The sequence below is a fragment of the Panthera tigris genome, chromosome D2 (genome assembly GCF_018350195.1).
Source record: "Panthera tigris isolate Pti1 chromosome D2, P.tigris_Pti1_mat1.1, whole genome shotgun sequence".
Lineage (NCBI taxonomy): Eukaryota > Metazoa > Chordata > Mammalia > Carnivora > Felidae > Panthera > Panthera tigris.
The window spans coordinates 55,023,552-55,036,481 of record NC_056670.1 but is presented as its reverse complement, the minus strand read 5'-3'; the positions used below and the strand labels follow the sequence as shown (position 1 = coordinate 55,036,481).

Sequence of the window (12,930 nt, the reverse complement as noted above, 5' to 3'; positions counted from 1 at the left end):
GGTTTGATTTATCCTCAAACTATTGTACTAGCTTGCTAAGTAGTTTTAGTTAGTTCTGCTAGGGCAGGGACAGTGGCATTCTTGTTCACTCTTGCATCCTTAGCTATTAAGACGTAAGCTCTTTTTTTTTTTTTTAAGTTTATTTATTTATTTTGAGAGAGAGAGAGAGAGAGAGAGCGCACTTGTGAGTGGGGGAGGGGCAGATAGGAGAGAGAGAGAATCCCAAGCAGGCTCTGTGCTGTTAGTGCAGAGCCTGATGTTGGGTTTGATCTCACGAATTATGAGACCATGACTTGAGCCAAAATCAAGAGTCAGATGCTTAACTGAGCCACCCAGACGCTCCCTATCTGTTCTTTTAAAATAAATTGTTTTAAATGTTTATTTTTGAGAGAGAGAGAGAGAGAGACAGAGTGAGAGTGGGGGAGGTATAGAGAGAAAGGGAGACATAGAATCTGAAGCAGGCTCTAGTCTCTGAGCTGTCAGCACAGAGTCGGACGTGGGGCTCAAACCCACAAGCTGTGAGATCATGACCTGAGCCAAAGTCGGACGCTTAACGGACTGAGCCACCCAGGCACCCCTGTGCCTATCTGTTCTTTATGATAATTGGTTCTACTATGATCTTTAGATGATCTGGAATAGTAATTCCTAACCAGGGGAGGTCACTGTCCACTCCCCCTCTCCCTCATTTGAGAATTCTTACAGCAATAATGAAGGATATTGTTGAAAAATTGATGGCTTCTAGAGGATTCTTTCCTCCCATTTGTTTTATTGATCTTCTTTTGAATTTTCTTTTTCTTGAATATCCCAACTTAACAGAGAGATGAAATTATAAAAGAAATAGAAGTATTTCTTTTGCTTCTCTAGAGTGAAATGATAAGAGAACTACAGATAAAGGGAAATGCCAAAGGCTACTCTGAGTCTTGTGTATTTCTAATTCAGTGATTCTCAGTCTTGACAGTTTTCATCCTCAATGTTATGAGGTGTATATCCTTGTTTTTCAGGTGAGGAGGTTGGGGCCCAGAGGTTGGGTAACTTGTCCAAGGGTTCACAGATGCAAAGTGGCAGGGTAAGGATTTGAACCTAGGGAGCGAAGGGCTAGAGTTTGAGCTTTTAACCACAGTGCAGTATGTCCTTCCAGATACCTGTCTGGGTGGTAAGGGCCTGATTGCCAAAGACTGGGGAAAAGTCTGGAAAAGTGGCAGGTCCTTTCATTCTGCCTAAAGATTTTTACTTAAGTTAATCCCCCCACCCTGTTTTCAGTCCCTGGATTCTACTCTCCCTAATCGTGCAGCCTTTTTGTTGGAGTTCTCTAGGGGAAGGTCCCTCTGGTCTACTGGAGAGGGGGGATTGAGGTTATTCATCTAGCTTTGTGGTGAGTGGAAAAGGGAACTTGGGCATCTAAGCCTTCCATAAACATATTTTTATACAGTTCCTCTATGTGTTCAGCCCTAGATCCTGTCCCCTAATTTTTGACGTGTGTGGTGCCTTTCAAGTCCTGAGAATCTCAAGTGTCTCTTGTGTTCTGTGACACCAACCCCCTTTCTTCTGTTATGGTTTCTTCTGCTTTGTTAGTCATTTACCATCTTCTGTTAATTTTCAGTGTTCCAAAAATGCTTTGAAATCTTACTGTCCTCTTTTTGTCCTTGTGTACCTACATCCTTTTTATTCCTTTATTGACATTTTAATGGAGTTTCAGGAGGGAAAGGACACATACTTGTGGTTAATCTGCCTTGTTTAATTGGAAGTCTGGGAACTTAATGTCATATTTTGTCCTGTTGGTTTCAACCAGAGTGTTTTAGCCAGACCAAATAATTTGAATCTCGTACTGAATCTTGTATTTAGGTATTTTGAATTCTTGGTGTTAGCAGTTCCTTAAACCTTGCGCTGACTGCAAATTTGAATAGCCTGGGCTTTTTATAAGTTCCTTTTCAAACCATTGATAACATTGTTCTACTCCAGATTGATATCTTTTTTTTTTTTTTTCAAAAGAATGTATGTGTATATATTTTTTTCTGATTTTGACAATGATACAGGATCAATGTACAAAATTTAGAAACTACAGAGAAATATAAAGAAGCAAAAAATCACCTGGATATAATTATCATTAACATTTTCTTCCATCCTTCTTTCTTTGCATTCACCCACATTATTTAGAATTTTAAAAAATTGGGTTCCTGTTATATATATGATTTCAAAAAATTGTGTAACATATAGTGTTTATTATGTGTCAGATACATAATATTTTTAATTTACTGTTAATAAGTTATGTATAGTTTTTACTCTTCTTTTTTTTCTTTTTTTTAATATTTATTTTGAGAGAGAGAGAGAAAAAAAAGAGTGAGTGGGGGAGGGGCACAGAGAGAGCATCTCAAGCAGGTTCCACACAGTCAGTGCAGAGCCTGACCTGGGGCTCAGTCTCATGAACTATGAGATCATGACCTGATACGAGATCAAGAGTCAGATGCTTAACTAACTGAGCCATCCAGGTGCCCCTGTTAATTACTTTTTTAAAAATGTGTTTATGTTGTATTCTATAACTTGGATATTATAATTTTCCCCATTTCCCGATGATAAGGTATTCTGATTGTTTTCTTTCTTTTTTTCCTTTACTTCTCTTCCCTTCCTTTCTGTTTTCTTTCTTCCTTGCTTGCTTTTTTTTTTTTTTTTTTAATGTTTTGTTTTTTAGAGAGCACAAGTGGGGAAGGGCCAGAGAGAGAGGGAGACAGAAGATCCAAAGTAGGCTCTGTGCTGACAGCAATGAGCCTGATATAGGGCTCAAATTCACGAACTGCTAGATCATGACCTGAGTGAAAGACACTCTAACAACTGAGCCATCCAGGTGCCCCCCCTCCTTGCTTTTTTTTGATTTTTTTTTTCTATTAGAAATAATAATGCATTTGGCTACCCTAGCACTTAAGTATTTTAATGCATCTCTGAATCTTTTATTAAGGTAAATTCTTAGAATTACTGAATCAAAGGATATAAACATTTTTAAGGCCTTTCTCTCTCTCTCTCTCTCTCTCTCTCTCTCTGTTTCTTTTTGTTTTAGAGAGAGAGAGATAGAGATCATATAAGAAGGGGAGAGGGGCAGAGAGGGGGAAGAGAGAGAATCTGAAGCAGGTTCCATGCTCAGTGCGGAGTCTAACATAAGGGTCTCAATCCCATGACCCAGGATTATGACCTGAGCTGAAATTAAGAGTCGGATGCTCAACTGATTGAGCCACCCAGGAGCCCCAAAGGGAAATCTTGATATATGTTGCCAATTAGTCATCTAGGAAAAAATTGTACAGTTTACATTCCAGATAGTTTGATCAGTTAATCAATACTTTTAATATATATATGCTTTAATATATAATATAATGCTTTCGATATATATACTGATTAACTGTGACTATACCAGTTTTTCCAGATTTTTTTTTTCTTCATTCAGCAGATTTTGAGTGTTTAGTGCTTTCCAGCACTACAGTAGGCTCTGGGTGTACAAAGTTGAACCAGAAACTCTGGCTTCAGGGGTCCATGGGTTTTCTGAAATTGTACATTTAGTTTTGTGTGAATGTGCATTTTGGGGGGACAAGGGAGACACCACTTTCATTGGATTCTCAAATGGATATGTGGCCCAAGGAAACACTGTGAATATATTGACACTTTTAATTCTTAAAACAACTCTGGAAAAGAGATAGCATAGATGTTATCTCTTTCTTACCGGTGAGGGATCTGAGGTTTGCAAAGGTTGAATGACTGGCTTTTATTCACATAGCTAGTAAATAGTAGAACCCAGACTAAAACTCAAGTTTCTGTCTATAAATTTGTCTATGGTGACTTCATGAAAAACTGCCAAGTGCTGCTGAATTTGACTTAGAGCATTTGTGATTTCCAGTTAAGTAATGCTATCAAAAGAGAAAGCTAATAAAGCTAGGCATGATAGGTTCCTAGAGAACTCAAATAGTTTCCATATTCTTTTGGCAATGTTTTCATTGTCCATTCAGTTATTAGTTTGGGGTGTTGTTGTGAATTGATGACAGATATACTGGTATGTAGTTTCCAGAATCTACCCCTGCTGTCTGCTTGAAAAGTCAGTATTAACATTGCCACTTTATAACTTTGCTTTTGTTCCCCCCATCCCCGCCGTATAATGTGTGTTTACATTGGTGAAATCTTAATTGGCTCCTCTTCAGAATTCATAGGTGTGTATTTCATCCGAAAAAGGTATGTCCTTTTATAACTTTACAGTAGTGACTTACGGTGATAGATTTTTCAGAATTGTTTTCCAATTAAATGCTGAACAATGATTTGGCACATTTAGACACTTTACATTAGTTATTTTCAAAGCGGCTCCCTCCTGAGAGAAGTGCTGTTTTAGCTGAGCAACCAGACTTTTCAGTTATTTGTGATATTTGTATTTGCCCACATGTCTGCAAGAGGAATTTCATTAAAATATGACCTCACATGGTCCTTTTTATAGCCCACGATAAAGATAGGTTTTCCCTTTGACCCATTTCTTTACTAGATTTTACATCAGTGAAAGATACTCTTCAAGACCTCTTTGTGAATCATTCTGAGATACTCCACTCAAAAATTTCATTTGTTTATATTGGCATTTTTCTCCTTACACACACACACGCACACTAATACACAAATGAGAGTATATGTGCGTACTGTCATATACTTCATGTTTTCCTTTGCTGAATAAATGTAAAAGCATGCTCTTAAAATTTGCTAAAATGTTCTGTTTGTTTGTTTAGTGCCTGTTCTGTGTAGAGTACTGAAACAGGCATAGGTGGGGATAAAAAGGATATAATCAGTATACACATAGCTCTCAAGGTCTGACGGTCTTTTTGAGGAGGTAAGATACTGGTATGAGGTTGTAAGTGGTATAGGCTTAGGTGTCATAGGGAGGTATGGGGAGAAAGCCATGGAACTCACAGAAAGGGGTGGGCTCTGGTATTTGAGAGGTGTGAGGGGTGGGGAATTCAGGATTACTCTACGGAGGAGAGGGTAGGAGATGGGAAAAATTTTAGGATAGACATTTGTAGTAGACTTTCCAACATAGGCCAGAAAGTCCAGAGGCCAAGAGAGCACAAGATGTGTGCAAACTGCAGGTAGTTGGGTTTGGCTAGAGTATAGGGTGAGAAGATGACAGATAGTTGGGCAAGAGAGAATTGAACTGAAGTTCAGACTGTGAGGAATCCTAAAAGCTTTATGCAGGTAAATGCCATTTTGTATATCTCAGAACTTCGTGCATAAGACCTCCACACTGTTAATGGAGATTATCTGTGAATGTCTGATTTTAACAGCAAGGAATTTGGTGGCTTCGCAGTATTTGCTGTGAGGTCTCTCACAGCTGTTTGCTGCTGCCCAAGCCTGCACCTTCCTGTGGTTCTTTCTCCCCTCATTGCGGTAGTCTCCTGCTGCCCTTTGTGCATTATCACACTCTGGAAATCTGGAGACCTCTTGCTACCAGTTCTTCTAGTTCCTGCTGTAGGAACCCTTTCTAGCAATCTCGGGTCCTAACCCTCCCGCCCTTCTCTGCTCTGTCTCAGTTTTTGCCATTATGAAAATCCTAAATTCCTGGCCGCCTGAAAGGGCCTCGGTGGAAAGGAGTCTGTGTGGGAGCCATTGTTGGAGGCGACAGCAATTTTCTTCTTCTACTTTGGGAGTGAGAGTATTTCCCTATCTGTCTTTCATGGACTTCAGTGTTTCCTGCCGTCTTGGTGTTATGGTTTTGGGGTACCCACTCTGGACTGAGCTCTAATAAGGGAAAGCTGTTCTTTCTTGTTGAGGATTGGGAAGACATGTTGCTAGTGTCATAACTCAGATTGCTGTTTCTCGTGGAAATAATATAGCTGGCTGTTAATCATGGTTCAGCTGCAATTTATGTTTAAGAAGTTTTAATCAAGATTTAAGAAATTTAACATTGTTTCTTGGGGGGAATTGCATTTCAAGTTCAAAATAACCAATAATATAATACAATACAGGAGACCTTAAAAAACTGTGCTTTCTTGTTGTTGTTGTTGTTGTTGTTGTTAGGATTTATCATTTATTCTAATTGCCTAAGTAATCTACAAAAACAATTTAATCATTTAAGTGGACATCTAGAGTGTTTGCAGGTTTTTTGGGTTTGGTCTTATTTTGTTTAGAAACTAATGACCATAAGCACATTTTTTCCAGTTTATTGAGAAATAGTGGCATATATCACTGTAGAAGTTTAAGGCATACAAGCATGATTGTTTGATTCACACATACTGTGAAATGATTACCACAAATAAGTTGGGCTAACATCCATATTCTCACATAGATAAAAAGAAAAGAAGAAAGAAAAAAATTTTCTTCTTGTGATGAGAACTTTTAGGATTTACTCTCTTAAAGACCTTCCTATGTCATACAGCAGTGTTAGCTATAGTCATCATGTTGTACGTTGTATCCCTAGCACTTATTTATAAGCCCATTTTGAAAGCACATTTTTGAAAGGTTTATAGGTTAGAGACCATCTGAACAGTATTGTGGTAGCAGTATTTTTTAAAGCATTCAAGTGGAAATGACTCATCTCTATGGGACCTTTGGGTAATTAATAAACAGTGACACCTGCTAGATGGAGGTTGTATTTTAATCTTTCTAATTATGAAGAGTCTCTAGAATTCCTCATAGAATCTATGGCCTCCAGTGACTTGCGTTTCCAAGAATGTTAAAATGAATATTTATCTCAGAGATCTTACAGCTAGAAGTTGTTCTATTTAGGATCATATTTTTGAGTTTTTATGTACATTAAATGAGAACTTTCCTGTGTATTGTAAGCTTTTTTATTTTTGTTTGTAAAAGCAAATTGTTCATTTTAAAATTATTTTGTAAATGTTCTTGTATAATTTTCTTTATACAAGGGAAAATTTCTTCATGTAATTAGATAGTCTTTGAAAATAAAGATGGTTAAATTCTTTTATTTTGAAAAATCTTAAAACATTCATTAAAAAGGAAAGAATTATCAACTGAATGAATCCTCCTATAATTATCATCCAAATTCAACTGTTATGAATACAAATTTTAACTTAAGGAAATGTTGGCTTTTCCTTGTGTAATTTTTCCTCTATTTTGCAAACCAGTGTGCTAATTCACAATTTTTATTTTATGCAGATGATGTGATGCCAGCCACTTACTGTGAAATTGACTTAGATAAAGAAAAGAGAGATGCATTTGTGTATGCTATTAAAAATCACTACTGGTACCAGATGTACATAGATGACTTACCAATATGGGGTAGGTATTATATATTCCATTTAAAGTTTGGGCATACTTGCATAATAAGCACGACTTATGTAATGACTCTTAAGGTGATTGATTGTACACTGAATCAGTAAATGAGTTTTCATTATTTTCCACGAAATTATTTTAACATCAATTTTATGATCCCTTGTTGATCATACAGTTTATGACTCTTTATGATCCCTGTTGCTTGAAGGGGTTTTAACGTTGCCAAACCTTATATGATACTCCCTCAAAATACAACTTTTATATAGTATAACTTTTCAGATTTAAGGAATTAAAAGGCATTTTGAACAATCTGAAATATCTTCCCTTCCCCCATTTTTGTATATCTTATTTTAACTTATTCTGTCATATATAATCAAAGGAACTAAATAGGATTTTGAAGTTTTATTTGGGCTTTCTCTCATGTGGAACTGTGGTAGTATGGTTTTAGATAAGACAGTCTCCTGAGTGACTTGTTTTGCAGATTCTTAACACTGTATGTTTAAAATTTTTTTCATGTTTTTTTTTTTTTAAGATTTTTATTTTTAAGTAATCTCTACACCCTGTTCGAACTTACAGCCCTGAGATCGTGAGTCATGTCTCTACTGCCTGAACCAACCAGGCACCCCTAAAAACATTTTAGTGTTTTAGCTCTTATTTTTCTGTATTGATGGATAGTTAATATAAACCTATACAAAATCCAAACTCTGCTTGTGCTGGGCTTGATTAGATTATTTTAGTTGGTTTTTTTCTTTGAAGGATATATTGACATGCAGCTTTGCAGGAGAACATCAGTATTAGGTAAAGGAATTCACATCTATGTACTGTTGAAATGAGTTAGTACTGCAAGTCAGTATAAAGTAAGTGAGTATTCTAAAGAGGGTGGGAAGTGACTATTCGAAAGAGTAGTTGAGTACTTACTGCAATTGGCAGGGCATTTGGGGACCACAGCTTCTCTGTGTCCCTTTGTGTCTCATATGAATGACAGCATGCAAGGCACAGAGCTCTGCCAGATATGTATGCTACTGACGAGGTGGGGAGAGTCCCATAGCTGGTTGAGCTACGTGAAGGTGGTGAACTTCTTAAGAATATGATGAAATTAAATCATTATGCTATGATAACCAGCATGTTTGATCATATTATTCTCTTGGTGGGTTTTTTTCCCCCTTTGGACACCTGTTCTTATATATAATAAACATTCTGATTCTTTAATTTGTTGGCAGACCACTATATTCTTGAGCAGCAAACTGAAATACTGAACATATCAGACCAGAGTCTAACGTGGTTCTAAGATGAAATTTGTAAGAAAGTCAATCTCAAGATGTAATTGTATGCATCATTGCTACTCTGTTGCATGTTAATTAGGTATAAATAGTAAGCATTTCATATTAATGACTATAATTAGCGTTACATTAACACAGACATTTCTGTGATCAGCTCTGAGGGTAGCAGGAAGATGTGCTGAATAGTCGCTCAAGATTTGTGAGCCTGTAGTTCAGAAGAACCCATTAGTCAGGGTTTTCTCTGTTTTTGGTGGGAGAGCAAGTTCCTCTCCTGTTCTTTTTCCATTGCTTTTGGGTTTCTTTTATGGAACCATAGTTTTTTTTGGTCATTTCTGTGGATTTCCTTAGCAATATGGCAATTGTGCTTTCCTGTTAAAATAAATCTTTTTTAGCCCTGGGATTCCAGGGTCTGTCGTGTTTAGGAAAGATACGTTTGGGTGTCCTAGAATGTCTGAACTACAAAAATTCTTGTCAGAAAAAAATTCTTATTTAGCTTTTTCTTGGGGTAAGTATTTCACAATCTTTTTTTAAAGCCCCTTAGAGAGAGGTGCCTGAGTGGTTCAACCCAGGTCGGTTGAGTGCCTGACTCTTGATTTCGGCTCAGGTCATGATCCCAGGGTTGTGGGATTGAGTCCCATGTTGGGCTCTGCACTGAGCGTGGAGCCTGCTTGAGATTCTCTCTCTCTCTCTCTCTCTCTCTCCCTCTCTCTCTCTCTCTCTCTCTCTCTCTCTCTCTCTCTCTCTCTCTCTCTCTCCCCCCCCTCTCTCCCCCTCTCTCTCCCTCTGCCCCGTCCCCGACTCACATTCATTCTCTCTCTCTCTCTCTTTCTCTCTCTCTCTCTCTCTCAAAAAAACAAAAAACAAAAAAAACCAACCCTCAGAGAATAGCTTATTTGGTGTAATTGTCTCTACCCCAGAGTTTTCAGAGTACCTAGGTAAATAAACCTTGGTGAAATTAATTATTAGAAGGATTTCATTATCCCTCTGCAACCCCAAATACAATGAAACTATATTCCTTGAATTTGTATCAATTTGAGAGAACAACTTTGGTTAATAAGCAAATACTCCTTAATAAGAAAGGATCTTTTTTTCCCCTACTACTTTAATGAGATGCATTAACCATAGAGGAAAGGAGTCACTTTTAGAGTATAAGGCTCTTGGGAAGTATATAGGTTTTGGTAGGGAACGTTAGATAAATAGCTGACAGTATGAGGGCACACGAGAGAGATCCCTAGCTACCACCTATTGCCCTGACACTGTTCGGGTCTTCCTCCAGTATCTGAAATTGTGATCAGAATGATCATTTTAAACTGTGCCTCATTAACATTTATCTTCAACACTCTTCATTTTGATGTTTTCCCAGAGATGGGGCCAGTGCTTGAAGCATAAAGAAGAGACATTTTAAGTTTTGGTACCCATAAACACCTATGTGAAGCTTATTGAGGAATGTGTAGGTTATTAGAGAAAGTACTGGATTGGGCCTCTGGGGAACTGAAACTTAATTTTAGTTTGGCCACTACTAACTGGATGACTGTGCCAGATGATGACATAGTACTTCCTGAAATTTTCAGGTGTTAGGAAGTATATACATGTAAGGTGATAATTATTACAATGAAGGTGATACTCATAACAAAGCATGAACTTTGAGTATCAGTAGTGACAGGTTATGCTGAACTGTTCATGGTGTGGCTATGGTTTATGTTTGCCAAGTAGTTAACAAAGAGTAGAATTCCAGCCTATACTTTTGCCTTTTTCTAAACATGAGGAATAATGGTAATATTCCTCAAATATTGTTTGTTTATAAGAACTTTTTTTATGAGCTTTTAGCCTCTAATATATTTTAAATATTAAGTGATATTACCTTGTATAAAGTATTATTTCTTTTGTAGGTATTGTTGGTGAAGCAGATGAAAATGGAGAAGATTACTATCTTTGGACCTACAAAAAACTTGAAATAGGTTTTAATGGAAATCGAATTGTTGATGTTAATCTAACTAGTGAAGGAAAGGTGAAACTTGTTCCCAATACTAAAATCCAGATGTCATATTCAGTAAGTATTAAAATAATTATACATTAATGAGTGTTTGTGACCTGATAGCAACAGTAAAGTGTGTTTTACTACTTTAGTAAATGAAAGTAGGGTGCAACAGAATATTATTAAGACTATTTCCTTAATGCATGTAAGTAAGCCTCCTACAAGCAGGGAGAAGATTTGCCTCAGGTCTGTATGAGATAGAGGTATGCATATGCAGGACTTCTCATTGGCTATGGCAAAGTTTACCATTATAACTGAGCAGTTATAGCTAACCCAGCCATGTATTCTCATGGTTACATTTTTAGATTGTAGTATGCCTTGTTGTTTCTCTTTCCTTTTTACTGTTGCAGATAGAGATGATGCTGTATTGAAAATTGCTGGATGGGTATAGTTTACCATGTTTTGCTTTATCAGTTGGAATAAGATACTCCTGCAGAGTAAGAGCTTGTCAGAGCCCTTTGCAACTGTCAAGTTAATTCTGTTCCATTAGGATTAAAAATAGTGGAAAGAAGAAAAATCTGATGTAGGTAGCCTCTCTCTTTGCCAGTTTTTTTCCCTGATAACTGGAATGAGTCCATTGGTAGTAGCCAGTTTTTAAGTTTTTTAAGCTTATGCATATGTACTTAGTGCAAATGATATTTCCGGAACTGAACTTATAAAGAAGTTTGATAATTGTAATAAAACTAATGCAGTCTAATGTCAAAGATGGGTGGATTCTTATTTTAATTGGTCTAATTAGTTCAGTTCTTCTTTTTAACATTTATCTTAGAGAGAGTGCGCGAGCAAGTGGGAGAGGGAGAGAGAGAGAGGGAGACACAGAATCTGAAGCAGGTTCCAGGCTCTGAGCTATCAGCACAGAGCCTGACGCGGGGCTTGAACTCACGAACTGTGAGATCATGACCCGAGCTGAAGTCGGATGCTCAACTGACTAAGCCACCCAGGGACCCCTTGATTCAGTTCTTATCAATTTATCAGGTCAGAGTATATAAGTAGCAAATACTTATATTAATGTCCTTGAGAACTGAAATGATCCCTCTAGGTAAAGTTGGAAGTTTTAATACACAGAGAGGAAAGTTGGTTTTTTATCATACGTGTTTCAGCTTCTCAAATTGGCAGTAACTTTCCACCATTTCTCTAGTTTCCTATTCCAGTTGTGTAAATCTTCCCTAATTGTGCTCAGAATTTTGTTAGCTTATTAATTTGTTTACTGGCTTTTATTTTCGTGTGAAAAAATTTTTTTCAGGTCAAGTGGAAAAAGTCAGATGTAAAATTTGAGGATCGATTTGACAAATATCTTGATCCATCCTTTTTTCAACACAGGGTAGGTAAACTGTATCTTTTAAGACATTCATTATGTGTTTCAGTCAGTTTAACAAACATTAGTGAGCATCTGCCATATGCAAGGCACTGTGCTAAGGCCATGGAGTTCAAACATTGGGCTAGTGGTGATTTCACAGGTGAGCTTAGAGTCCTAGGGTGACAGAGAGTTGAAGGGAAGCAGTCAAAAGCCCTCTTCATCATGCCTGTGCTTTAAACTGATTTTGAGTAACCCCAGGGAAGGATACAACATACCAAAAACCAGGATATCACTTTTATTATTAATGAGGCTAATATTGGAAAATGTGACTTCTGTGTTTGGACAGGTGGGCTTCTTAATGTTGAAATTCAGAATTAGACCCTCTTCTCGCACTTAGTGCTGGACTATTGCAAGTTTCTGTATATGGGCACCTGCCCTTAGGAAACTTAAATGTGGAGAAACAGAGCAGAATGTGTGTATCCTTTAGGAAAGGAAGGAAGGGATGAGAGTGGAGTAAGACCAAAAGCTTTTGCTGATGGAAATCTTTCCACACAAAAAGAAACATCAAGAATGGGAAGAAATGCCCCTCATCCCCCACCAGTACATACAAGATGGAGCTCAGATTGTAAGTCTAGTCCAGTGGCATTGTTGGCTGGTTTTGTACAGGTGGTAGCTTTGGTTTTTTACAGGAAAAAAGTTTTTATCTTAGTGGTTCCCTCCTTCAAGGATGGAGATGAAAGGACAACATGATATAAGGAGATGTATCCATTCTCCTGACTTTTTTCCTGAGTTGCAGCTTACACCTTGTGACCTGATCTTTTAGATTTGGAATTCTGAAGTTTCTTAGTAATCTGTGTTTGAGATGGCTCCGAAGCTTTTGTGGTTTGAAATTTGTATCATTGCTGCCAGACTTCACCAGAACCTGTCACTACTTCTAATCTTCGTCTGGGTCCTAGGAGAAAAAATTAAGCTATTTGGGATTTAGTCATTGCTGAATGATTTAGCATGCTACTCCTGGACCTAAAATTTCCGCCCCAATCTCCACTTCCCTACTCCTGGTGTGTTCTTTTCAGATA

The 12,930-nt window shown here is 37.5% G+C and overlaps 1 protein-coding gene across 1 annotated transcript in view; it reads left to right on the top strand.

Moving 5' to 3' along the window:
• Positions 1-12,930, top strand: part of TM9SF3 (transmembrane 9 superfamily member 3) — a 69,422-nt gene that overhangs the window by 14,177 nt on the left and 42,315 nt on the right. Inside the window, exons 3-5 of the mRNA XM_042959770.1 lie at positions 7,126-7,248; positions 10,412-10,572; positions 11,801-11,878. Coding sequence (XP_042815704.1) covers positions 7,126-7,248; positions 10,412-10,572; positions 11,801-11,878 — 362 coding nt within the window. The remainder of the gene's footprint in view (positions 1-7,125; positions 7,249-10,411; positions 10,573-11,800; positions 11,879-12,930) is intronic.